Here is a 26,255-nt window from a genome sequence, read left to right as displayed (position 1 = left end):
CAGAAAGGTCATGAGTCACTGAGCCATGTCCTTCTTGCAGTGACTATAATGAAGTGTATTTAGCTGAAAGCAAAAGACGTTGGTGGCCCCTTGCTGCTTTCATGTGTACTTTTTCTTGTTAAGGTTGACAAATTGTGACAATGCAATTAGTTGTTCACCACAGAAGGTCCAACAAATTTCACAGTAAAATTAGTAAAGTTTCATAACACGGTAAAAAGGGAAGTAATGTCTGTGGGCTGAAGTTTGACTACATGTGAAATTTACCATTAACTATTCCTGTTCAGGATATCTTTTACTTGGAAAAAAAAAGAACAAAGAGCTATAGCTCAATAATTTTGACACACACAATATGAAAAATAAAGACTCACACTCTTATAGGTACCATGAATGCACAGTCAAGAAATGTGGAAATGAAGTTTGCTTATTTCTGTACCATCACATCCAGAAAAATATCCCAAAAGAAGAGAATTAGCTTCATCTGTTCTCCAACAGGTGTTTTTTTTTTTTTTTTGGGGGGGGGGGGGGGGGGGGGGGGTGCAAAACTGCTATGGTCATTAGCGTCTGTGACTTAGGAAACGGTAAAAAACGAAAATGGAAACCAGCAGCAATGGGAACGAAACTCAAAAAATTGGAGAAACTAAAAGCAGAAGGAAAGCTTAAAAATCCACTACAGAAAGGGGTTGGTTGGCCCCAAAAAGAGCTCAAACGACTGATGTCATCTTACTGGCACTAATAAAATTGAGAACGCGATTGGCCGAGCGCTTGTCATCTGCTAAAATGGACGATATATCAGGCGACAGCTGTAGACAGGTGCGTAACGGAGTAAAATAGGGGCACTCAATTAAAAGGTGTCTTACCATCCACAGCTGAGAGCAGTGGGGACAGAGTGGGGGGGGGAATCGCCACTTAAAAGATGTTGATGGCTAAAAAGACAGTGCCCTATGCAGAGTCTGGTTAAAATTACCTCCTCCTGACAACGCATTCGGGAGGAAGAGGTCCAAGAAATTTATTATGGGGAAGTGTCAACCAATGTGCGTGCCATAAAAGAACAACACGACGACATAAAACACTCTGTAGATCGGCGAAGGGAATCGATCGAATAGCTGGCCGAAGAAGAGAGACTGCTGCAGCCTTGGCCGCTATATCGGCCACCTCATTTCCACAGATACCAACGTGTCCTGTGATCCAGAGGAACGCCACCGAGACGCCCCCTAACTGGAGCAAGTGCAGGCAGTCCTGAATCCAGTGGATCAGAGGGTGGACAGGGTAGAGAGCTTGTAGACTGAGGAGAGAGCTGAGAGAATCTGAACAGATAACATACTGTATCCGCTGATGGCAGCGGATGTATTGGACAGCCTGGAGAACAGCGTAAAGCTCCGCAGTATAAACCGAACACTGGTCGGGAAGCCGAAATCGATTTGGGGTGTCACCAACAATATAGGCACGCCCTACACCTAACGATATTTTCGAGCCATCAGTGTAAATAAATGTGGCTTCCTTCATTTGTGCACATAGAGCAACAAATGCCCGACGATAAACAAGTGAAGGGGTACCATCCTTGGGAAATTGACAAAGGTCACGGAGCAGGCAGATCCGGGGACGGAGCCAAGGCGGTGCTGTACCCCAAGTTGTGAAGAAGGTTTTAGGAAAGCGGAAGGAAAGAGAATGGAGCAGTTGATGGATGTGGACTCCCGGTGGTAGTAGGGAGGAAGTGCGGCCTGCATACCCTACATCGAAGAAGGCGTCGAAAAAAATGTCATGGGGTGGATTAGCAGGCATGGAAGACAGATGACTAGCATAACGACTCAGTAGGACTGCCTGCCGATTGGACAGCGGAGGTTCAGCAGTCTCAGCATAAAGGCTTTCCACAGGGCTGGTGTAAAAAGCTCCAGACACTAAACGTAATCCGCAGTGGTGGATAGAGTCGAGACGCCGAAGAATAGACGGCCGAGCAGAGGAGTAAACTATGTTTCCATAGTCCAATTTCGAGCGCACTAAGGCGCGATAGAGGCGGAGAAGGACCACTTGGTCCGCTCCCCAGGAAGTACCATTCAGGACACGAAGGGTGTTGAGGGATCACAGACAGCGAGTAGAAAGATAGGAAACGTGGGAGGACCAGCACAGTTTTCTGTCAAACAGAAGACCCAAGAATTTAGCGCCGTCCAAAAACAGAAGGTTGACAGGTCCTAGATGTAAAGAGGGTGGAAGAAACTCTGTAAAATGCCAAAAATTAACATGAACGGTCTTACTGGGAGAAAAGCGGAAGCCTGTTTCGAGGCTCCAAGAGTGGAGGCGATCGAGACAGCCTTGAAGACGTCGTTCAAGAAGGCTGGTCCATTGAGAGCTATAGTAGATCGCAAAATCGTCCACAAAGATGGAGTCTGAGACATTGGGAGGGAGACAGTCGATAATTGGATTTATGGCAATGGTAAACAGTACAACACTCAGCACAGATCCCTGGGGTACCTCGTTTTCTTGGGAGAAAGTACGGGAGAGAGTGGTGTTCACCTGCACTCTAAATGTACGCTCTGCCATAAATTTGCGAAGAAAAAGGGGTAGCCGCCCTTGAAAGCCCCAAGAGAACAGTGTGCAGAGGATGCCTGTCCTCCAACAAGTATCGTATGCTCTCTCCAGATCAAAAAATATTGCTACTGTTTGGGGCTCCCGGAGAAAATTGTTCATGATATAAGTGGAGAGAGCAACAAGATGGTCAACTGCAGAACGATGCTTTCAGAAACCGCATTGGGCAGGTGTTTAAAGACTGCGGCACTCCAGCCACCAAGCTAAACGACAATTAACCATTTGCTCCAAAACCTTACATACACTACTGGTGAGAGAAGTGGGGCGATAGCTAGAGGGGAGATGTTTGTCCTTTCCAAGTTTCGGAACAGGAACGACGATAGCTTCCCGCCATCATCTGGGAAAAGTACTGTCGGTCCAAATTCGGTTATAAAGGCGAAGGAGGTAGCACAGACTATGGGTTGATAAATGCAGCAACATTTGGATGTGGATACCATCCGGTCCTGGGGTGGAGGAGTGAGAAGAAGAGAGTGCATGTTGGAGTTCCCGCATGGAGAAAACAGTATTATAGCTTTCGCGATTTTAAGAGGAGAAGCAAGATGTCGCACTTCCGCTGCACGTTTCTTCAGGAGAAGTGCTGGTAATTTGAAAAGCTCAAAATCTCAGCAAAGTGTTGACCCAATGAGTTAGAAATTGCAACAGTGAGCCCAAAGACCGGGGAGAAACTAGGCGCGCCAGATAACCATTGAATCCTACTCCAAACTTCCCAGGAGGGAGTGAAGGTGTTAAATGAGCTAGTAAAGAATTTCCAGCTTGCCTTCTTGCTATTGCGGATGACGTGACGGCATCGCGCACGGGACTGCTTATAGCGGATACAGTTGGCCAAAGTAGGATGGCGTCTGAAAACGCGAAGAGCACGTCGCCGCTCATGTATTGCGTCAGGGCATGCCTCGTTCCACCAAGGAACTGGGGGGCGCCGGGGCAATTCGGAGGTGCGTGGTATTGAACATTCCGCAGCTGTAAGAATAACGTCTGCAATATGAGTGACCTCATCGTCAAAGCTAGGAAACTGACGGTCATCGAATGTTGCTAGAGACGAAAAAAGTGTCCAATCGGGTTGGACAAACTTCCAGTGTCTCTGGCGCATATATGGTAGTTGTGGCTGCAATCGAAGGACACATGGAAAGTGGTCACTCGAGTGTGTATCAGCAAGGGTGAACCATGCAAAGCGCCGAGCTAGTGGAACGGTACCGACCGAAAGGTCCAAGTGCGGTAAAGTTGTCGTGGAGGCAGACAAAAATGTAGGGTCCCCAGTGTTGCGGTAAACAAGATCCGCTTGGTGGAAGATGTCTAGCAATAGTGAGCCATGCGGACATGGATGTGGAGATCCCCAAAGCAGGTGGTGGGCATTGAAGTCCCCAACCAGCAAATAGGGGGGTGGAAGCTGACCAAGAAGATGAAGGAGATCAGCTCGTGTCACTGATGTGGACGATGGAATGTATACAGTACAAAGAGAGAAGGTGTTTCCAGAAAGGGAAAGATGGGCAGAGACTGCTTGGAAGGAAGTGTTTAAGGGGATTGGGTGATAATGGAGAGTATTATGGAGAAGAATCATGAGTCCTCCATGTGCTGGAGTGCCTTCAACAGAGGGGAGATCAAATCGGACTGACTGAAAATGGGGGAAAACGAAGCGGTCGTGGGGATGCAGCTTTGTTTCCTGAAGACAGAAGATGACCGGCAAGTAGGATTGCAAGAGGATCGTCAATTCATCCCGATTGGCTCAAATGTCGCGGATATTGCAATAGATAATGGACATAGGGTGACAGAAAACAGAAGAATGTGGCCAAGGTTGCCGTCAACACAATGACTGCTCAGAGCTAGTGACCGGAAGTGTAGAACGGCACTCAGCCGAAGGCAAAAGATCCTGATCCATAGGTTGTTCAGGAGCAGCTCCTGCCACCAGCGATCGGCCGGTTAATCGGCCGTCAGCAGTGCGCCTCGGCGACACAGAAGACTGCCGAGGGTGTGGGCGGTTACTGCCAGGTGGTGCTGTAGATGAGACGCGCCGTGGCGGAGAAGGAGAGGAACTGGGTTTCTTACTAGCTTTCTTGGAACCATGATGTTTGGGATCAAGATTTAGCAGAACCCGATGAAGGGTGAGCCATAAATGGAGCAGGCGAAAGTGGGGAGGTTGAACGGGCGATCTTCATGCTGGCCGATCTGACGACCGTGTCACTAAAGGTGAAATCACAAGTCTGTGTGGCCACCTCCTTTGTTGTCCGAGGAGAGGCAAGGACAGTGCTGTATTTTCCTGTTTGAGGCACAGTGGACTTTCGACTTGCAAATAATTTTCAAGCAGCAAAGGTCAACACCTTTTCCTTCACTCTGATTTCCTGAATGAGCTTTTCGTCTTTAAAAATGGGGCAATCTCGAGAGGAAGTAGTGTGATCACCCATACAGTTGATGCAACGAGGGGATGGAGGTGGACAAGCACCATCATGGGCATCCTTGCCACACGTAACACATTTGGCCGGGTTGGAACAGGACTCGCTGGTGTGATTGAACCGCTGCCACCGATAGCAATGCGTAGGGTTTGGAACGTAGCGGCGAACGGAAATTATCTCATAGCCCGCTTTTATTTTCGATGGGAGTTGAACTCTATCAAATGTCAAAAAGACAGTACGGGTTGGAACGATGTTCGTGTCAACCCTTTTCATAACTCTATGAACAGCTGTTACGCCCTGGTCTGACAGGTAGTGCTGAATTTCCTCATCAGACAATCCGTCGAGGGAGTGTGTATAAATGACTCCATGTGAGGAATTTGAAGTGCGGTGCTCTTCAACCCGACAGGTAAGGTGTGGAGAAGTGAAGTACACAGCAATTTTTGTGCCTGGAGGGCACTGACTGTTTCTAACAACAATGTGCCATTCCGTAACCTGGAACAAAACTTTACAAGACCAGCAATGGTGTCGACACCGTTCTGAATAATTAATAATTAAACCAAGAAACAACAAGGAACTGTGGCAATGATGGAAGAACTGTCTGTGGCTGAAACTCAGTGAACTTACGCTTGTGAGCAGACAAAGTGGAAGATGAGGAAACCATTGCGGAAGAATCCCCCACGATTACCGGTGTCTCCGATGGCGTGCTCCTCCCTTGTGGGGGCCCTTTCTGAGGGCACTCCCGCCTAAGGTGATTGTTCACACCTCAGGTCACACGCCCCGAGAAAAGGACGGAGGGACCAATCGGCACTTTCGGAAGGCCGTTACCAGGGGGTACGTACGTGTCCTACCTGTCTACCCAGGGTGGGGAATTACGCATTACCCCGTCACCGGCTACGCACGAAAATGCATGGGTCGACCTTCAGACACGCACAGGGAGGAAGAAAGAGAAAGGGAAAAACAAAGAAAGGGAAAGGAAAGAAGAGAGGTCTCAAATGCCGCAGCACAGAAAAGGGTAAAGAGAAGAGGTAAGGAAAAGAGAAGGACAAAGGAAGGATGAAGACATACAAGCAGAGAAGGTGAAGAATGCGTTACATTTACGAGCGTCTGCCTCCGGACGTAGGCACAAACCATACTCCCAGAGGGGGAGAAAGGGAAGGAAAGAGCCAGAGGTGAGGGGAGTGGGGGCGAAGATGGGGAATAGGGGAGGATGCGGAAAAGGAAGGTATACAGCCTGGAAAGGAAGGAGGGCCACATTAGCTCGGGGTCCCGTGCTCGCTACGCACATATCCACAAAAAGAGTTGTCGACCCCCTGGGGATCCCAACAGGTGGGCCAGTTTGAATAAGAATAACACAATGATTCACTTTTGTTTAACATTCGTATCAGATGGAAGATTTAAGAAGATGAAAGAATACTTCCCTGTACAGGAACAAAAGATAGTTCGTGAGTCATCATCACAGGACCTACACATTTTAAGAGTGTGACAATGATCAAAGAGCTATCAGTGGAACCTGTTGATGGCATCTTTATAGAAGCATTTACAAATTGGTGGTTTGTCTAGTTTTAAAAAATCTTGTCTCTTTGAATCAAATATGGGAAAATTTTCTACGGAACATAAAATTTCTTTTTCCTCTTCTAAATGGGTGAGTTTTGAGTATTATACACATTATCCTGGACAAGGGAAAACAAGAGTTGTTCATTCATGGTGCTCCCACAAAAACATTTCAGCTCCTTTACAGTTTCAATAAGGATCCTAGACTTCCCGATGAGTTAGCACATCCTGAAAAACAGGTGCCCATCAATGTCAATAAAATATGAGACATACTGAAAGTAAAAAGGTATATCCACCAAAGTATACGGAATTTTAAGAGCAACTGCAAGAATAGCCAACAGTACAGGAATGAACTATGATGATGTGAATGAAAATGCAAGAATAGCTGACAGTGTAGGAACAAACTATGATGATGTGAATGAAATAGTAATAGTCTCATTTGAGTTTGCAGTTCACCATATTGATTGAATTTTAATAAAATCAACATGCATGTGCAAGTATAGGTTTCATTTAAGATAATAAATAGTTGTTGACTGCAAAAAGTTATAAGTCAGAAATGTTTAAAATTTTAATTTTATGTTAAGCTACATATAACAAAACAAAAATACACAATGCTAAGCAGTCCTTAAAGATTCAAAAACCAATGACATTGTAACAGTAATAAATACACAGATGGTTTACACTGTAGAAAGTTTGTGCATTCTTCTGCAAAACTTTACTTTTGGGACTCATGAACTTTTTGAGATGACCAATTCAATTGAAGGATCCTGACCAAAGTGAGTAGCAATACTGCGCAACAATAAACCTCAGTCTCTTGGGGTGCGATCCTCAGGCTATCTAATTTTGAAACATGCTGGTAGATATTTCTCCTTCTTAAGGCATAACACTATTTTTAATCAAGCTATACTCAAATATAACTCCCGAATAAAAATCTCAGTGTGAGATCTTTCCCTGGTAGACATTTCTCCTTCTTAAGGCATAACACTTTTTTGACACAAACTGTATTTAAATGTAACATCTGATTGAGAGAGCCTAAATACAGGATTTAGATAGCATAATTCCTTACCAGTTTATTTGGTTGTGGTGAAATTAGCATATTCAGCTCTGTAGCACACTTTGTGTACATTTAACATCTGTTGCTGATCATCTTCACGATGCTGTAATTTTAAAGGACATCTGTATACATAGTGGAACCATTAGTTCTGTACCATATTGAGTTTCTGTCACTGTCTCTTAGATCAATATTATCTTTAATTGAGTACAACAAAGTAATACTGTGATAAGAAGAGGCAAAAGTAAATAATTAGCCTTTATTCCATTGTTTAACCTCCATTGGTATTCAGCATGTATGTTGCACATATTCCCAACCCCCGTGTCAACCTCTTCCTCCCAGGTCTCTCTGTGCACCTCATCCTCCTACCCCCACTGCATCTGTCCATTTCCTCCTCTCCACTCTCTCTGACTCTTCATTTCCTCCTCTCTTTGTCCATCCCCTCCACCTACTCTCTCTGGCTCCCTCTGCCCATGCCCACCTCCCCCCTCCCCCCCCCACTAACTGTCCATCTCTACCTGTCCCTCTCTACGTGTCCACATCTCCTCTGCCCCCTTTCTCTGTCCATTTCCTCCTCTCCCCCATCTCTCTTGTCCAACTCCTCATCTTCCCCTCTCTCTCTGCCAAACACCACCTGCAACCCCCCCCCCCCCCCCCCCCCCCCCCACGCCCCCGTTCTCTCTCTCTGCCCATCTCCCTATGTCCCATCTCTCTTTCCATCACCTCCTGCACCTTTCTCTGTCCATCCCGTCCTCTATCCACCTCAATCTTCGCCCACCTGTGTCCATTATACAGCTGGCAGATACTACCACACTATGCCTGTCATGCATAGGAGCCTACACATCAGGGGCTTGAAAACGAACCCACACATAGGCTGCCATGTAAAGCAGATAGATAAAGCAGGCCGATACTACTCAACGCAACATGCCTTTTGTGCAGGGCAGTCTATATGTTGGAGGCAGGAAAATTGTTCCTTGCTCCTGACTGTAGGCTGCCTTACAAAACAGACTGAAAGGCACAGTGATAATATTTCCACACAATGCACCTCTTGTGCAGGGCAACATATATGACAGGGGCTGTCAAAAACAAAACACAATGTTTCTTTCCATATCTGTGCTCCTACTGGGGCTAGGATGTTACAAGATCCATAGTGCTGATACTCAGAAAGTTTGATGTTTACGTACCAAATTTGGTTGGAATTGATTAAGAAATTTAGGAGGAAATGCTAGACACACACATATATACATACACCTCTCTTATCTACACATCACCTCCTTGTCTTCCTATCTGTCCATCTCATTCCCCACCCTCTCTCTTCCTGTCACTCTCCTCCTTCCCTCCCTCTGCCTGTAAATCTCTTCCTACTGCCTCTCTTCCTACTCATCTGCCCGCTCCTCCCCCTAACCATTCCCTCCCTTGCCTGCCCTCATCTGCATGAACTGTCCCTACAAAAAGAGGTCAATGAAGCAGGCTGGTACTACACCCACAACTCATGTCTCGTGTTGCACACCCTATATGCCAAGGGCTCGCCCCCCGATGGGCAGTCTACACATCAGGAACTGGAGAACCCTTTCTTCCCCTTGACATGTAGGCTGCACTGCAATGTAGGTTGATAATGCAGGTTATTATTATTCCCTCACAACACATCTGTTGTGCAGTGCAAGTCAGTATGGCAGGAGCTTAAAAACACGTCTGCATCTCCATAAGTATTGGTGTTAGAGCATTAGAAACCTCACTAAGTTGGTCCTCTTGGGGCAAAAAGTTCGTGTGTCAAATCTGACCCACTTCGTCCATGGGCATGGGTGGAGTTCCCACACATACTTACATATTCTCAGCTACATTCATTAAGAGAAGCTCTTACCAACACTTGCACGAGCTTAATACATATACTAGCCTATTTCCGGCAGTTTTATGTGCGTACACATTCAACAGATCAATTGCACCTTCACCGGCTTCTCCTTCTCGGTCCATACCAACCTCCCCCCCCCCCCCCCCCCCCCGCCCAACACATAGTCCAACCCCTCCTTTTCTCCCTCCTGCTGTCTGTCCCTCTCCTCATACTCCTACTCTACCTATTTGTCCATCACCTCTTGACCCTTCTCCCTACCCATCCCCTCTCCTCATTGCTCTCTCCCTATCCATTTCTGCCTCCCTATCTCTGTGCCCCCTTCCTATCACCTCTCTTTGTCCATCCCCTCTCACTGTCCATTGCCTCCTGCTTCCATTCATCCCATCCATCCCCTCTTGCCACACTCTCTCTCTGTCCATCCTCTCCATCCATCTCAACAATACCCCAGCCATGCCCATCTGAAGATGTAGCCCCTGAAAAACAGGTCGATAAAGCAGGCCTGTACAAATCGAACACTACAGGCCAGTCACACAGGGCAGCCTACATGCTGGGGACAAAAAAACTGTTTTTGTTAAAAACGTAACTCCTCCAGTTGTACTTAAGATTTTATATTTATTTGGCTACTAGTTTTGACGTTACATCTACGCCATCTTCAGGTCCGTACACTTTGATGAAATCAATTGTGTGTGGCTCAGTGCTAGAAATCCACGGTGAGACCAACATGTGCTCCACATGGATGACAGGCTGGCAGTTATACGTGACCCCTGATACATCTAGATATGACTTTGACAGGTGACACATATGTAAGCATCCTGTCTGATGTCCATAGTGCATTCTGATAGACTTGGGCAATTCTGGCAGTGCAATGTGACACCCCACACATCCAGAATTGCTACAGAGTTGCTCCAGGAACACTCTTCTGAGTTAAAACACTTCCACTGGCCACCAAAGCCCTGAGACATGAACATTATTAAGCACTTTCAACATTATGGAGGGCCCTACACGATTTCAGGCAGGTGTACTGGCTTCTCTGGCTCTTCAGTGTATATGTGGCATGTAGCAGAGGGATATCAACCACCAGTTTATACATCATGGCAACTGGGAACAGTACATCTAATATTGAATGTAACCTTACATGCCATATGTTGTGTCTGCATTTCATATCTATATCAATTTCTGACAACTACTGGTGGATTGTGGAGTTTGAGTTTGGGACACAAGGATAGTTGGAGTGGAGTACCATCACACAAGTGCAGTTGTGGCACTTGGAGGGGGGGGGGGCAGACAGGGAGGAGAAGAGGAGATGGGCAGAGAGGGAGGAAAATATATAGACACACACACACACACACACACACACACACACACACACACACACACAGTGTGTGTGTGTGTGTGTGTGTGTGTGTGTGTGTGTGTGTGTGTGTGTGTGTGTGTGTGTGTGTGTGTGTGTGTGTGTGTGTGTGCGTGTGCGTGTGTGTGTAGCGCACGGCCTTGCCGCATTGGTAACACCAGTTCCCGTCAGATCAGTGAAGTAGCATTGGGATGAGTGACCATCCAGACTGCCAAGCGCTGTTGGCCAGCGGGCTACACTGAGCCCTTGTGAGGCAAAATGAGGAGCTACTTGTTTGAGAAGTAGCAGCTCTGGTCTCGAAAACTGACATACGGCCAGGAGAACGGTGTGCTGACCACATGACCCTCCGTATCCGCATCGAGTGATACCTGTGGGATGAGGATGACATGGTGGCTGGTCAGTACCATTTGGCCTTCCATGGCCTGTTTGGATGGAGTGTAGTTTTTTATGTATGTCTGGCATCTCCTTTCATACCCCTCTATTGATTTCAACCTAATGTGGCACACAAACAACACGCTGCATGGAGGTTTTAACCTACTTCCCATAGGAATGGAGATATGGCCAGAAACAATTTTTCAGCTGCTGATGTGTATGCTGCCCCACATGAGAGGTGTGTTGTGCGGGAGTTTAATCAGCATGATTTATAGACCTGTTTTGCAGGGCAGTCTACATATCAAGGTCAACAAATGATTTTTTGATCTTCATACATCGATATTTAAATTGGTTTAATCAATTGTGTGTGGCTCAGTACTAGAAATCTGCGGTGAGACCAACACATGCTCCACATGAATGGTGCGCTGGGGGAGGAGGTAATAGCGCATTGCCTACTCTTTTCTCCATAGGGGCTTGACATGTAGGCTGCTCTGGAGAGCAGGTCAATACTATTTCCACAAAACATACCTGTCATGAGGGTAGCCCATATGGCAGGGGGTTAAAAACACCACATCTGTATCTACACATGTATTATAGCTACAGCATTATAAGCTCTCCCTATGTTGGTCCTCTAAGGCTGTATGTCTGGGAGGAGTTCCCACACACACACACACACACACACACACACACACACACACACACACACACGTATTCTCAACTTTATATATATATTAAAAAGATAGGTGTAGATGTGGAAGAGTAGGTTAGTTCATCTGAATTTGGTTGCCTCAAAGGTAATTTACCCAACACTGACTTTTGTGAAAACAAACAGCTCAGTAATACATGCTTTCATGGGGCAAACCAGACTGGCTACTTTTAAGGAACATATGATATGTCTTGAGTAAAATACACTCCAGGAAATGGAAAAAAGAACACATTGACACCGGTGTGTCAGACCCACCGTACTTGCTCTGGACACTGCGAGAGGGCTGTCCAAGCAATGATCACACGCACGGCACAGCGGACTCACCAGGAACCGCGGTGTTGGCCGTCGAATGGCGCTAGCTGCGCAGCATTTGTGCACCGCCGCTGTCAGTGTCAGCCAGATTGCCGTGGCATACAGAGCTCCATCGCAGTCTTTAACACTGGTAGCATGCCGCGACAGCGTGGACGTGAACCGTATGTGCAGTTGACGGACTTTGAGCGAGGGCGTATAGTGGGCATGCGGGAGGCCGGGTGGACGTACCGCCGGATTGCTCAACACGTGGGGCGTGAGGTCTCCACAGTACATCGATGTTGTGGCCAGTGGTCGGCGGAAGGTGCACGTGCCCGTCGACCTGGGACCGGACCGCAGCGACGCACGGATGCACGTCAAGACCGTAGGATCCTACGCAGTGCCGTAGGGGACCGCACCGCCACTTCCCAGCAAATTAGGGACAATGTTGCTCCTGGGGTATCGGCGATGACCATTCGCAACCGTCTCCATGAAGCTGGGCTACGGTCCCGCACACCGTTAGGCCGTCTTCCGCTCACGCCCCAACATCGTGCAACCCGCCTCCAGTGGTGTCGCGACAGGTGTGAATGGAGGGACGAATGGAGACGTGTCGTCTTCAGCGATGAGAGTCGCTTCTGCCTTGGTGCCAATGATGGTCGTATGCGTGTTTGGCGCCGTGCAGGAGAGCGCCACAATCAGGACTGCATACGAGCGAGGCACACAGCGCCAACACCCGGCATCATGGTATGGGGAGCGATCTCCTACACTGGCCGTACACCTCTGGTGATCATCGAGGGGACACTGAATAGTGCACGGTACATCCAAATCGTCATCGAACCCATCGTTCTACCATTCCTAGACCGGCAAGGGAACTTGCTGTTCCAACAGGACAATGCACGTCCGCATGTATCCCGTGCCACCCAACGTGCTCTAGAAGGTGTAAGTCAACTACCCTGGCCAGCAAGATCTCCGGATCTGTCCCCCATTGAGCATGTTTGGGACTGGATGAAGCGCCGTCTCACGCGGTCTGCACATCCAGCACGAACGCTGGTCGAACTGAGGCGCCAGGTGGAAATGGCATGGCAAGCCGTTCCACAGGACTACATCCAGCATCTCTACGATTGTCTCCATGGGAGAATAGCAGCCTGCATTGCTGCGAAAGGTGGATATACACTGTACTAGTGCCAACATTGTGCATGCTCTGTTGCCTGTGTCTATGTGCCTGTGGTTCTGTCAGTGTGATCATGTGATGTATCTGACCCCAGGAATGTGTCAATAAAGTTTCTCCTTCCTGGGACAATGAATTCACGGTGTTCTTATTTCAATTTCCAGGAGTGTATTTGCAGCATTATAATAAAGAAATAAACAACACACTAAATATATTTTTTTATCAATTATGTATAGGTAAAAATTCGAAATATACATCTAAAATACCTACCAAAGGATTATTGTTGTGAGATTGCTGGGAAAGAAAATTTTGTAACACTTGAAGAGTGCCCTGGCGCAGTGGTTCTGAATTGACTTGTTTCAAATTTTCAAACAGCTGTAAGAGGAAATGATGTTGGTTCTCATTTGCAGCAACTAGTGCAGTAAATTCAGAGTATAAAACTTCACCAAGTGACTGCTCCATGGATGACTTCCTACAAGTAAAGAAAAGAATATTGTACTACACAGAACGGAATAATAATTGACAATAGGTAACTTCTTCTCAAAGACTCTGAGGATTTAAATTAGCACATACGTCTTTCTCTCATTGCAAAATATGTGCAATTAAGCCATACGGGAGTCCAAACATAACTTCAGTTACTACCAGTGTGATAAAGAAGTGAAATTGTGGGTAAAGTTGGCAATACAACCAAAACCGCCCATTGCAATTACTAGTCTTTATGTTTGGGGCTACATTTTGTTGCTTCACTGTGCACTACAGTAATAATGCAGTGGTAGCTCCTGTGGTTATGGAGATATGAGTGTTTGATGTGGTCCCATCACACCATGGTGCTCATTGTGACACCATCTATCTCTTTAGCATCAATGTGCAGCGTATATCAAAAGATATCTTACAACTTCAATGTGTTATAGTGTCCAAACTAATTAAAATATTCACATCATGTTTGGCTTACATGATAGAAACATTCACAATGTCTTGTTTGTGAGTGTTCCAGGTTGCTGTGAGTGAAGCATAACAACAGTTCAAGAAATGGCTCAGTGTTTGAAATGGTTTATTCAGACCAAATCGGACACACAGGTTCAAAGGAACTTCCAACACCGGAAGCACCGACCCTCATGAACGCCAACACACTGCTGGTACAGGCATTTTATGCAGACAGGAAGCATTGATGTGACGCATAATACTGGATGACCTGGAACAAGTTAAGCCAACACAGTACAGATATGGTTGGCTCTACGTTCACGGCAGGAGGCTGTTTAAAAGGTATCGCAGATGCTACAAATCCCTAGAGTGGCCATGCACAGAGTTCTTCAGAAACGGTTACAGATGTGTCCATCCTGAGTGTAATAGCCGGATGCACTGAAACCAGGCAACAAGCCACAACATATGCAATTCACTGTGGATGTTTTTCACTATTTAGAGAAGGATGGAAATTTTATAACAACATAACATTTTCTGCTGAGAAAACATTCCACATCTGTAGTAAAGTAAACAAACACAATGCCACTGCCAAAACGAATGTAGATATGTTGCACTGAGTACGGATAGAACTCGAATACAGACTGGATCAATGCTGAACATGCCACAAAAGGCATTCACGTTGACATTGAAGAAATGGCATAAAAACTTTTAAGGATAGTGTCTCATGTAAGCCAAGCATGGTATAAATATCTTAATTAGTTTGGATGCTGTAAAACATTAATGTTGAACCATACCTTTTGAGATACCCTGTATTTTTCAAGAGAAAAAAATTTGATATTGCTGCCTAATGTTCTTGAGCTTTTATAAATACTCATGAATGTTAACAAATGTTTTCATATGTTCTAGAATACAGCTTGGAAATGGCTCATACCACACTGATCCATACTCTTGTAAAACTGCCTTCAATTTATAAGCCGTGCAGTGCAGTAAAGACAGAGGAAGAATTCGTGAAAAAACTGTATCCGCTTATAGAGAGGAACTACGTAAAAAAAAGAATAGTTGTGTGGGTGAACAACTCTAGCGTCAAAAATTGACATAGTTCAACAAACACATCAGTGAATATAGAGTACAATACAAGTGAGGAAAAAACTTTTTAGTCCATTAATACAATGATAAACCAAGATGAAAGAATAAACTTTCCAACAAAATTCCTACATTTGCTATATGTAACTGGCATGCCCTTGCCAAAAAATATTTTAAACAACTTCACAAAAGTGAAAATATTAAACAGAGAAGAAAGAGACAAGTCAGTATTCATACGACAAATTCTACTCATTGCAATTAACTTAGCATTCCGAGCTTTACAAGGCTTCAGTTTTTGGTAAGACAAGTGTGCAATATGACTATAAATAAATCTCAGGGGCAAACATTCAATTGTTGTGGAGTGAATTTAAAAAAAATTATATTTCTCACATGGACAAGTATACACAGTGCAACAAACACTAATTAAAGCAACTTTTAAACACGCTACAAGATAGCCATCTACAAGACTGAGGCACTAACACTCTGGGCCTCCATTACCAGCCTGCTGAATCCCCTTCTTTCCTTATCACAATCAAACATAAATGGTTCTACTGACTGATTACTTTCACCAGTGTGGACTTAAGGGGTTGACTTGTCATGATCATCATAGAAGTAGACAATCAAATTCATACTTAGAGATCAAACAATACTGTCTGGTGTGATGAAGTAATATGCAGGGAAACTTGCAGGAATACAAACTTACTTTTATTGCTGACATTTGTTTTATGAGCATAAGGCTGTGGACAAAGACATAATTCTTTGTCTAATATTTTTGTCTTCCAATGCTAGAGACATTATCAGAGGCTTTAACAACTCAGAAATCAATTAGTCTGAAATAAGCTTTGCAAAGCAAATTGTTTACAAGTATCCATGCAACAGTTGGATTTTACATCATCGGACTACTACCTAGGAATGTGAAGTCATACTGACAAATGTTATAGAGCTTGTAGAAAGAAATAGTTGGTGCTGTTTGTTTTATTTGCCACCAACACCCACAACTAATTTCAATCATTTTTCTTTTCTGTTAAAACTGTTTTTGTGCTTTTAAATTTCTACAGCCTCTCTGTACACCCTAGCACAGTAATTATTAGATCTTAATAAAACCACAGAGTCAGAAAAATAAATTTGATGGTTCCCTGGTGCCACAGCACAATCTGCTACTGTGGACTTATCCATATTGCACAGGTGACAATTTCTCTTGTGTTCCTTAAGATGCATGTACACGCTTCTTTTTGCAGTTCCTATGTACACATGACTGCACATGCAAGGGATTTTATAAACTCCTGCTGCGGCAAGCCATGGGCAAAGATCTTTTGATGTATTCAAATGTTCGTGCACCTCTTGTTAGTTTAAACACTGTATCAATTCTGTGTTTTCTGAGTGACAGTTTTTACAAGTGGAAGGAAAACACTCCCTTTAGTTGGCTCTTTTTTTGTTAAAAGCTCTAGATCTTTTAGGGGTAGTGCCCTATTTATCCCTCTGTCGGCACAGCCACTTCTTCTGAAGGCAGTTCTTAAATGATCAAGCTTGTCCGCCAAGTACAGAATCTTTTAGCCATGTCCACCATTGTTTTGATAACTCTTCTTTTCTGCTTGGGATGGTGACTGGAAGTTCTAGGAATGTTTCTATCCACGTGAATGGGCTTCCTGTAGACCTTATACCCTAAAGCTCCATCAACTTTCCAAAGTAGCTGTACACTAAAAAATGATAACTGACCTCCTTTCGCTTTTTCCATAGTGAACTTCATATTATAATTGATATTATTCAGAAAATTTAGAAATTCTCAGAGTTCTTTTTCTCCATGAGGTCATAAAACGAAAGTGTCATTCATCAACCAAACCCACCATGAGGGTTTTTTCTTCACCATCTGATGGGCTGCTTCTTCACATTTTTCCATATAATAATTCTTTACAACTGCACTGAATGGGTTATCCATAGCCTCACCATCAGTCAGTTCACGCAATTTGTCCTCTCACTGAAAGTGAGTTGATGTTAGACAATGTTTAAAGAAATCTAATATATCCTTTGCAAAAATACTTTCCAACTGCGACACGGCCTTGTTACAAGGAATCATAATACACAGAGATACAACATTGGAACTGATCATAACATCACTTGGATTCAAACTGAAAGACTTTAATTTTTTGAGATAAGTCTAGAATCTTTAATATAAGTGTCAGTTTGACAACAAATGGCTATAGGAGAGTGGTTAAGTGTTTCAAAATCCCATAGGTTGGACAATTGGTAGCACTAACAATTGGTCTTAATGGAATACCATATTTGTGAATTTTTGGTAAACTTCATGAACTTTGTGATAGTGCTCCTTATTTGATGAGATTCTTCTTGTCAATGGGAGAAACTGAAGAGTCCTTTATTAGCTTATTAGTTCTCCTAAGAACTGAAATTGTGGAATTTCCTTTAAGTTCTCTGTACCGTCATGGTTTACTGCAGTAGTCTTCATTTTTACTTACCACAGCAGCATCACCTTTATCTGCCGGAAGAATTAGAATATCTTTATCAGAATTTAAACCTCAGCAAGCTTTCTCTCATTTTTCCTTAGGTTTCTGTAAGGTAGTTTGCTCCTAAGAAATATCCTACCTAATTCTATGCATAATTCATCTGAAGTTGCTTTAGGCAAAATATAGATTTCAATTTCAATATTAGCAACAGTGTCTTCCATTAGTATTCTATGGAGTGCAGCCACGTAGTTTCCGCGTTTGGCAGGCACATCTATTTCATTCTTAGACAGATCCCAGTCAAACCTATTAATAACAGTATGATTCACATATGAAGGTAGGAAAGTTACTTTCTTCTTTTGCAGTCTACTGAATTTCTCCTCCTGTCTATTCATTGCTACTGCAGAATCTACTTCCATAGTTCGGTTCTTTAAACTATTGATGTTGTGAGCCTTAGAGCTAAGCAAAACAAACAGACCAACTCTTACCCAGTACAAGCTCCATAACATACATTGGCATGACGTTGAGCTAGGCAGTGATCTGATAATGTCACAAACTGGTTGTTCATGGATAAATGTAAACAGTTTGGCTTACTGAGTTTGTGTGAGACTGCAACTGCTTTCTGAGTCATTAAAGCATCTGAAGATGTTCCAGCATTGGAAGATAAAACATTAGGCATAGAATAAGCCTTGGGCCATGGTCTATTGCCCATAAAACAAATATTAGCAACTATGCAAATGCCAGCCATGAAAGACTGCATTCTACGATTAAACTTACTTTTGTTTATGCCGATTTACTTGATGTCCCGTATTCCCTGATGAATTGTTGGTATGATCTTGAATAGGCCACCTTCCAGGCAAACTAACATTTCCAACATTTCCATCAAGACATTTAGTGTTCAACTTCTCTTTGCAGGGCCTGTGAAGACGGAAACTAAAGCTTCATCGATGGAAATCAAATCTCACAATATGAACAGTACTGTCACAATTGTTGGCAAAATTTCACACCTGTGCTTTTTCTGATTTAAAAGTAAACTTAGATTCTAGGTGATAAGCAGGCACATTAAAAAGAAGAGCGACACTACACTATATAAAACAAGGCAGTTGCAGAAGAAAGGACTACCAAACCACCTTAGCAACATTTTGTGAACATGGTAGCTGTTTCAGAATTTTTAATCATAGAAAGAAGAAAAGGTACTTACCTCACTATTAAGGTGGCACAGGCACAATTGTATTATGCAGAAGATCTTCTGCACCACGGCAATCCATAACATTGATTTAATTTGATACAGAACTTTTCACGCGTGAAACATTGTCTATTGTGGTGCATAAGCTATGCACTTTCTAAGAATGTGGAAGATTGTAAATTCTATCACGTCTTCTGGGAAATTACTGTGTGTTTTTCTTTTTGTCTCATAACACTGATTTTTATGTAGAAAATGAATAAACGTACCACAATGGCCCAAAAACACACAGAACATCAAGAAAGTCCTGTATGGGGAGGTGTCAAATAGTGAGCGAATGCTAACTGTTGTTGAGAATGATCTTTTACTTAAGACTTCTTCTGCTGAAGACACAACCCCTAAAATTGTACTTGTCTCACTTACTCAACCAGTAAGAATTTCACAAGGGCTCTTTTAATGAGTCGAGTTAGTTTGTTGCAAGAGCATTATCATCCCCTCTAACATTCAGGTTGCAAAAAATATGAGTCTGTTGTTCACAACTGTGTAAATTATGTACCAATTCTCCCATTCATTCTACGAATAATTGCTACAACCACTCACCTACAACAGCAATTTTTACACCGACGGTCTCTTAAATTATGTTCTGCATGGTTTCCGATATTTATTCTACAGGCATCGGTCAGATAAATATATTAAGTAATGTAAGGACAGAGAGAAAAATTAAAAGGAGTTTTACTTGAAAGTTAGACATGTGAGGGAGTATAAATTAAGTTTCTGAAAGATGTAACTGTCATTTGACTGTACAACAGGTTTTATTTCACTATCTAGGTTTTGGCCTTAGGTCATTATCAAGTGGTATTATAAATCATTAAACTTGGAGTAGAACCCAAGTCATTGTCAAAATACATATCCTCAGTTATATAAGCCAATTTTGTCGAAATAAATGTGAGAACATTTGTGCAATATGCTAATTTACTGGCAATTAGCATGACTTAGTTGATATAGTTGCAAAATAACCAAATCACCGAATTTAAACTTTGCTACACTATGGCTATGCAGCCACTGACATAAACATAAGTCATGTTTGCTACACTGTGTCCTTTTCAAAGGAATCATCCTTGTTGAACACCACTCATTTAAAATATGCACCCAGTGTCTTAACTATTGCATCACTCACAATGTCTGAAGGAAACCTCAGTACATCCATGAAACTGGTTCAGAGGAGCATTCATGAGGTATTTAAAGATGCTCAGCTGACAGTTAAAATTGCAATACCAACAGAATGGAAATTTCTTCACCAACATCTTTTTAATTACCACCAACAGCCACTTGACAGTTTTGTAAAATCAGCTCCTGATACATTCCTAAAGTGTTAATGATGGGCATGTGCAGATTAATTAATGGGGTCCAGAAAGTAGATATTTATTGAAAGTGTAGATTTTTACAGATTAAATTGCATACCTCTGTAGTAGCCCTGAATGAGTGGGAGTGTAAATATTGCACACAAATGTTCCCTAAAAGTAATCAAACTATCAGTCTTCCACTTGAAGAACAAACATTGATCACAGTACATTATATCATAAAAGTACAACTGCAAGTTTTTGAGGTTCTTCAATAATAGAAATGAAGCAAAGCACTATTAGAATCATCATGTACCAGGCAATGCATTCTTTACACAGGCAATAACACTTTCCACCATATTCATTTTTGGCAGGGGTGGGGGGGGGGGGAGGGAAGGAGGGAGGGGGAGAGGGAGGGAGGGAGGGAGGGAGGGAGGGAGAGAGAGAGAGAGAGAGAGAGAGAGAGAGAGAGAGAGAGAGAGATGTACAAAGACACAGAGGTAACCAGCATAAATATAACTAATTATGTCTACAGACTGAAATTTTCAGCACATCAATAAAATCAGCACCATGAATGATTAGCAGGAATGGGAAAAACTGCATGAAATGTTATTCAAATTGTTTACAATAAATGTATTCATGGTCCTTGCACTATGCGTATATATGTAAAAGCAGAATGGAATTCTTGTACATTCAGTTGATTCACATTAATGTTGTTCAGTAATTTTATCAGAACATTTTCTAAATGCTCACTGACTGTGAATACTGTGTGTATGTTGGGACACAGTTACCTAGTAATCTCTTAAACTGAGAGGCTCATTAGAGAGCAGATAATTTTGCATGACAGTGCGTAAAAAATTGTCCACAGAATTCACAAAAAATCTATTGGCATAGTTTCCTCTCACGTGAGAAATGGAAAAAGAATTAATGTACATTCAAAGCAAACTTGTAAATTTAAGTCCAATTCATTATGGCTAATTAACACTATTTTCAGCAGTACACATACAGTAGATTTTATCAAATAATGAAAATCATAAACCACCATACTATACCCACAATGTCTGCATTAGTTGTGTTTCTAAATGATAATAACTTTATGATTTTTAACTTTTGTTATACAAGAATTATTAAAACACATAGCAGATTCACTTTCTCTTTAATATTGGGAATGTATAATTAACTGTGTACATTATTATACTACACTAATATCACAGAAGAAACTTACAATGATGATGAACTTGCTGCTACAACAGAATGATCTGGAGAAATGGCTGAGGATGCTACTGGTTTTTGCTGGCTCGCTTGACGACAAGAAGAATGTAAAGCATTTCGAGATCGTTCAGAGAGCAGTTCATTTGTTTTTGTAGATGTTGACAAAAGATTTTGCCTAGAGTAGCTGAAGAGAAAAAAAATTGTTAAGGCAGTTAGTCACCAAGGAGCCATTAATGTTGAGAATACACTAAGCACAAAACTCTCCCAAATTCTCAAAGTAGTTTCTCACATTTTATTACCACACATTAATGTGGCATTATGAACATATCTAGAGACTATGACATTTTGTCAGTAACTTATAACTGTATTAACAGTAACTATAACACACACTTCAAACTACAAACAACACTATTTAGTTTACACACAAATCTGACATGCAAAATGGGCTCATTGCAAGTATTTAATGATTGTGGATGTGAACAACTTATGCAGTACATCAGAAACTGGTAGCCAAAAATTTTAACACCTTATAACAATAATTTCAGAACACAATTAGTACAACTGTGAAAATTACAACACAAAACGGCTTGCCAATACTTAACTAGAGGAGGTAAAATTTTTAGTATTGCCAGCAGATAAATATAAAAGTACAAGACACTATCCCAGGTTTAAGAATGATTATCATCTTTGTCACGGAGGAAAACGCTTTAGGTTGGGGGAAGTTATAAAAAAGGAGCAGGTCATGCACACCTAAGATGAGGGGAAACTGGTAGGACTTCTCATTCTAGAGACTGAGTGACTTGCCCCTACTTTCTAACATATTCCACTTTTCTCCCCAAGGAAGGAATTGATATTTCCAGAATTTATGCTAATACTAGAGAAGGAAAGTTGCTACTCACCATATGGCGGAGATGCTGAGTCGCAATAGGCACAACAAAAAGATTCACACAATTATACAATTATGGCTTTTGGCCATTAAGGCCTTCGTCAGTAGACAGGCGCGCACGCGTGCGCACGCACGCACGCACGCACACACACACGCACGCGCGCGCGCGCGCGCGCACACACACACACACACACACACACACACACACACACACACACACACACACACACACACAAATGCAACTTGCACACACGTCTGCAGTCTCAGAGTGCTGAAACCACACTGCGAGCAGCAGCACCAGTGCATGATGGGAGTGGCGACTGGGTGGGGGTAAGGAGGAGGTTGGGGTGGGGAGGATGTGGGATAGTATGGTGGGAGTGGTGGACAGAGAAGGGTTGTAGTTTAGACGGAGGGCAGGAGAAAAGGTGCGAAGGGGGGAAGGCGTATGTAGTGGAAAGGAGAGAAATAAAAAGAAATTAAAAGACTGGGTGTGGCGGTGAAATGATGGCTGTGTAGTGCTGGAATGGGTACATCCTCCTACCACCATCTACTCCAGTCTGGTCACTAACATCACCTATCCCATCAAAGGCAGGACTACCTGTGAAACCAGTGATGTGATTTACAAGCAAAGCTGCCACCACTGTGCTGCATTCTATGTGGGCATGACATCCAACAAGCTGTCTGTCTGCATGAACGGCCACCAACAAACTCTGGCCAAAAAACAAATGGACCACCCTGTTGCTGAACACCACCAACACCAGCTTTTCTGAAATATGAAGGTGGAAACTTTTCCTGCAATACATCCTACATTCCCGTAACCCTCCTGGCCTTAACCTTCGTTAATCACTGTCCTCACCCATCCAGCCCCCTTCCTGTTCCCATTCCAGCAGTCCACAGCCGTCATTTCACCACCACACCCAGTCTTTTAATTTCTTTTTATTTCTCTCCTTTCCGCTACTTACCCCCTCCGCACCTTCTCTCCTGCCCTCTGTCTAAACTGCAACACTTCACTGTCCACCACTCCCACCATACTATCCCTCCCCCTCCCTGCCCCAGCCTCCTCCTAGCCCCTCACCTCCTCCCCCTCGCCACTTTCATCATGTACTGGTGCTGCTGCTCACAGTGCGGTTTCAGATCTCTGAGACTGCAGACGTATGTGCAAGTTGCGTTTGCGTAAGTGTAAGTGTGTGTGTCTGCTGCTGACAAAGGCCTTAATGGCTGAAAGCTATAACTGTGTCAATCTTTTTGTTGGCCCTTTCGCGACTCAGCATCTCCGCTATATGGTGAGTAGCAACTTTCCTTCTCTAGTATTGTAACATTCCATACTGGATTTTCCACTGTTTCAAAATTTATGAGAGTTTCTTGTGATTTTATATGTACCTATTTATAGTGTTGAGAGTTCCACCTGCTGAATTTAAGTACTGGCTCTTTCTTGTAAGTTTATAGTTTTCCCAACTGAATTTTCTTTTGAAGCAATTCATACGACTTGTGTACCACACATTTTGGTTTTGCAGAAACTAGTCATCATGTAAACATGAATATTAAAGAAAAATAGTGTACTAAAGAAAAAGGATATTAATGGAAGACACAATTTATGTCTATAAGCATTGGCAGCAGCATAAGCTTATCATTATTAGGAGCATAAACTAATGTTGTGAAATTTAAAATACAAATTCAGTATTGATTTCAAACATGAAAGTCACAAGGTAAGTTACAAAGTGCAAGTGACAAATCAATAGGTGTTTGTGCTCTAACAATTAATTATAATTTTGGAAAGTACCTGCATGTGAGACAGTTACATTACGTGATTTCAATAGTTTTTATGGTTTGATGCACATAGAAAAATCTCAAATGTTATCTCTTGCAAACTTTCAAATTGGCATGAATTTATGCTGTGTGAAAACTGCTGTTTGTAAGTAATCTCTCACATTTCTTTATATGCCATTCTGACTGAGCGATTAACACTTTGACACAGCCTTCAACCAGTATTATGCTATGAATCTGCTGCTTTTAAATGACATTGCAAAATATAGAAATGTTACTGGAAGATGACCGTCACACTATTTCAAAGGGAAAGTATTTGTATTAAGCGAATAAGCATGTATATTAAGCGAATAAGTTTATTTTAGTATATGTAACTGCCATAATTGAGAATCAAAAGAAAAAATTATGTGCTTTCTCTCTCTTGCGTAGTAAAAATATTATTTTAAACTACTCTCCTTCTTAATGCACTTGTAAGTATTTCTCCCACAATCTTAGTAAATTTTGCAGCAGCCAGTTTACTAATTTTGTTTGCAGTAGGTGAAAGTCCCTCTGCAACATTATGCATAAACATACTGCCCCTTCCTGTGTATAAAGTAGGCTGTCACTAAAAATATATCCTCTTTTTCCAGTCAATTTTTCTCTGTTATCTTCACATCCATTACCATACTCGAATCTAAGCCGCACTCGAATCTAAGTCGCACCTGAAAAATGAGACTCGGAATCAAGGAGAAAAAAAAAAAAAAAAAGAGAATTTCCCGAATCCAAGCCGCTCCTGAAATTTGAGACTCGAAATTCAACGAGAGAGAAAAGTTTTAGGCGACCACCTCCGAATCGAAACAAAGTTATTCCATTGTAAGATGAGACACACAATTTATGTCGAATGAATGACGCTACAGCTACAGTAGTTTGGTTCGAGTCGTAAGCTTAGCAGTTAAGCTTTGCCAGGTAGCAATTGCTATGCGTCAGGCGCTCCGTCCGTATTTATACGGGTAGCCTTACTTTTTCACGTGCTTCGTCTAGTTTGAATTGATTGCTTATTTTTCTTTGATCTGATAAGTGCCTTTCTCTTTGTTATAGGTGTTTACGTCATTCTAAGCTGAAAATGCATTACTGTACTGTGTCATGCATTGTTTGTCGCATTCTGATAATGAGTGTTAACGACATGTCGCCGCTCGCTGTATGGCTTGGTTTTGTTCACGCTAACACCGCTTACAATTAAAACAAGAACCAAATAATAGACTGCGTATGATAGAAGATGTTGTGAAGGAGAGTTTAACAAAAGAATTTTCTCCATTTGAAAATCTTTGCAGGCGCCTATTTAGTACAGTACATTCTGCACAGAAATTAGAGTCATCTTAAAGTTTAAAAATCTAGTCAACTGCCGTGCTTCATTTCTGACTGTATCACTATTAGGCATAAGAATAATATGAATACAAACATGACATGATATGTATATTCTTCCGTGTTTGCTGTTGTCTTACCCTAGTTTCGTAGTTTATTAGACAGACAAGATTTAAATGAGATAGCAGCAAACATGAAAGAATACATGGCAAAATGTTTATATTCGTATTATTCTTATCTTGAAGAGAATACTACATGTGATTCACAATTCATAAAAGTTCCTATTAGGAACCATCTCTATGCAGTGGTCAAAACACGGGGTGGAGAAAAAAGCTCGTCTTCCATTATTTTTTTTTTTTTTTTACTGACGCAGAGGTTTTTGCGCCAGTATTTATCTTTGTGCCTGCAAAGCATGCCTGTGTAGCGCTACATATATTCGACTGCGGAAGTTAGTTGTGGCGGCATCTACCAACATTTTTCAGAACTTCCACTTACTTTGCACTCGATTCTAAGCCGCAAGCGGTTTTTTGGATTACAAAAATCGGAAAAAAACTGCGGCTTAGATTCGAGTAAATACGGTATCTGTCAACACATTCCTCACAGTCATTTCTTTACATAAGGTGAAGTTGCTAAGATAATAAGTAAGTGGAAAAATAGCTCTTTCCAGCACTTAGCAGGCTTTCAATAAAATGCACAATAGTTGTAGAACTGATCTCCTATGTAAACACCAATTTTGTTTTTATTGTAGTCAGTGATGATGTTAAGCTTT

At 42.6% G+C, this 26,255-nt stretch overlaps 1 protein-coding gene across 11 annotated transcripts in view; it reads right to left on the bottom strand.

Moving 5' to 3' along the window:
- Nucleotides 1–26,255, bottom strand: part of LOC126356163 (pericentriolar material 1 protein-like) — a 382,055-nt gene that overhangs the window by 167,692 nt on the left and 188,108 nt on the right. For all 11 annotated transcript variants that reach the window (XM_050006912.1, XM_050006916.1, XM_050006913.1 and 8 more), the window contains exons 24-26: nucleotides 21,509–21,679; nucleotides 18,538–18,678; nucleotides 13,571–13,772 (exon numbers count right to left, since the gene is read on the bottom strand). In XM_050006912.1, the coding sequence (XP_049862869.1) occupies nucleotides 13,571–13,772; nucleotides 18,538–18,678; nucleotides 21,509–21,679 (514 nt within the window). The remainder of the gene's footprint in view (nucleotides 1–13,570; nucleotides 13,773–18,537; nucleotides 18,679–21,508; nucleotides 21,680–26,255) is intronic.

The sequence above is a fragment of the Schistocerca gregaria genome, chromosome 3, assembly GCF_023897955.1.
Source record: "Schistocerca gregaria isolate iqSchGreg1 chromosome 3, iqSchGreg1.2, whole genome shotgun sequence".
Taxonomy (NCBI): domain Eukaryota; kingdom Metazoa; phylum Arthropoda; class Insecta; order Orthoptera; family Acrididae; genus Schistocerca; species Schistocerca gregaria.
The sequence above is the reverse complement of the archived record's forward strand: the minus strand, read 5'-3'. Positions and strand labels throughout refer to the sequence as shown.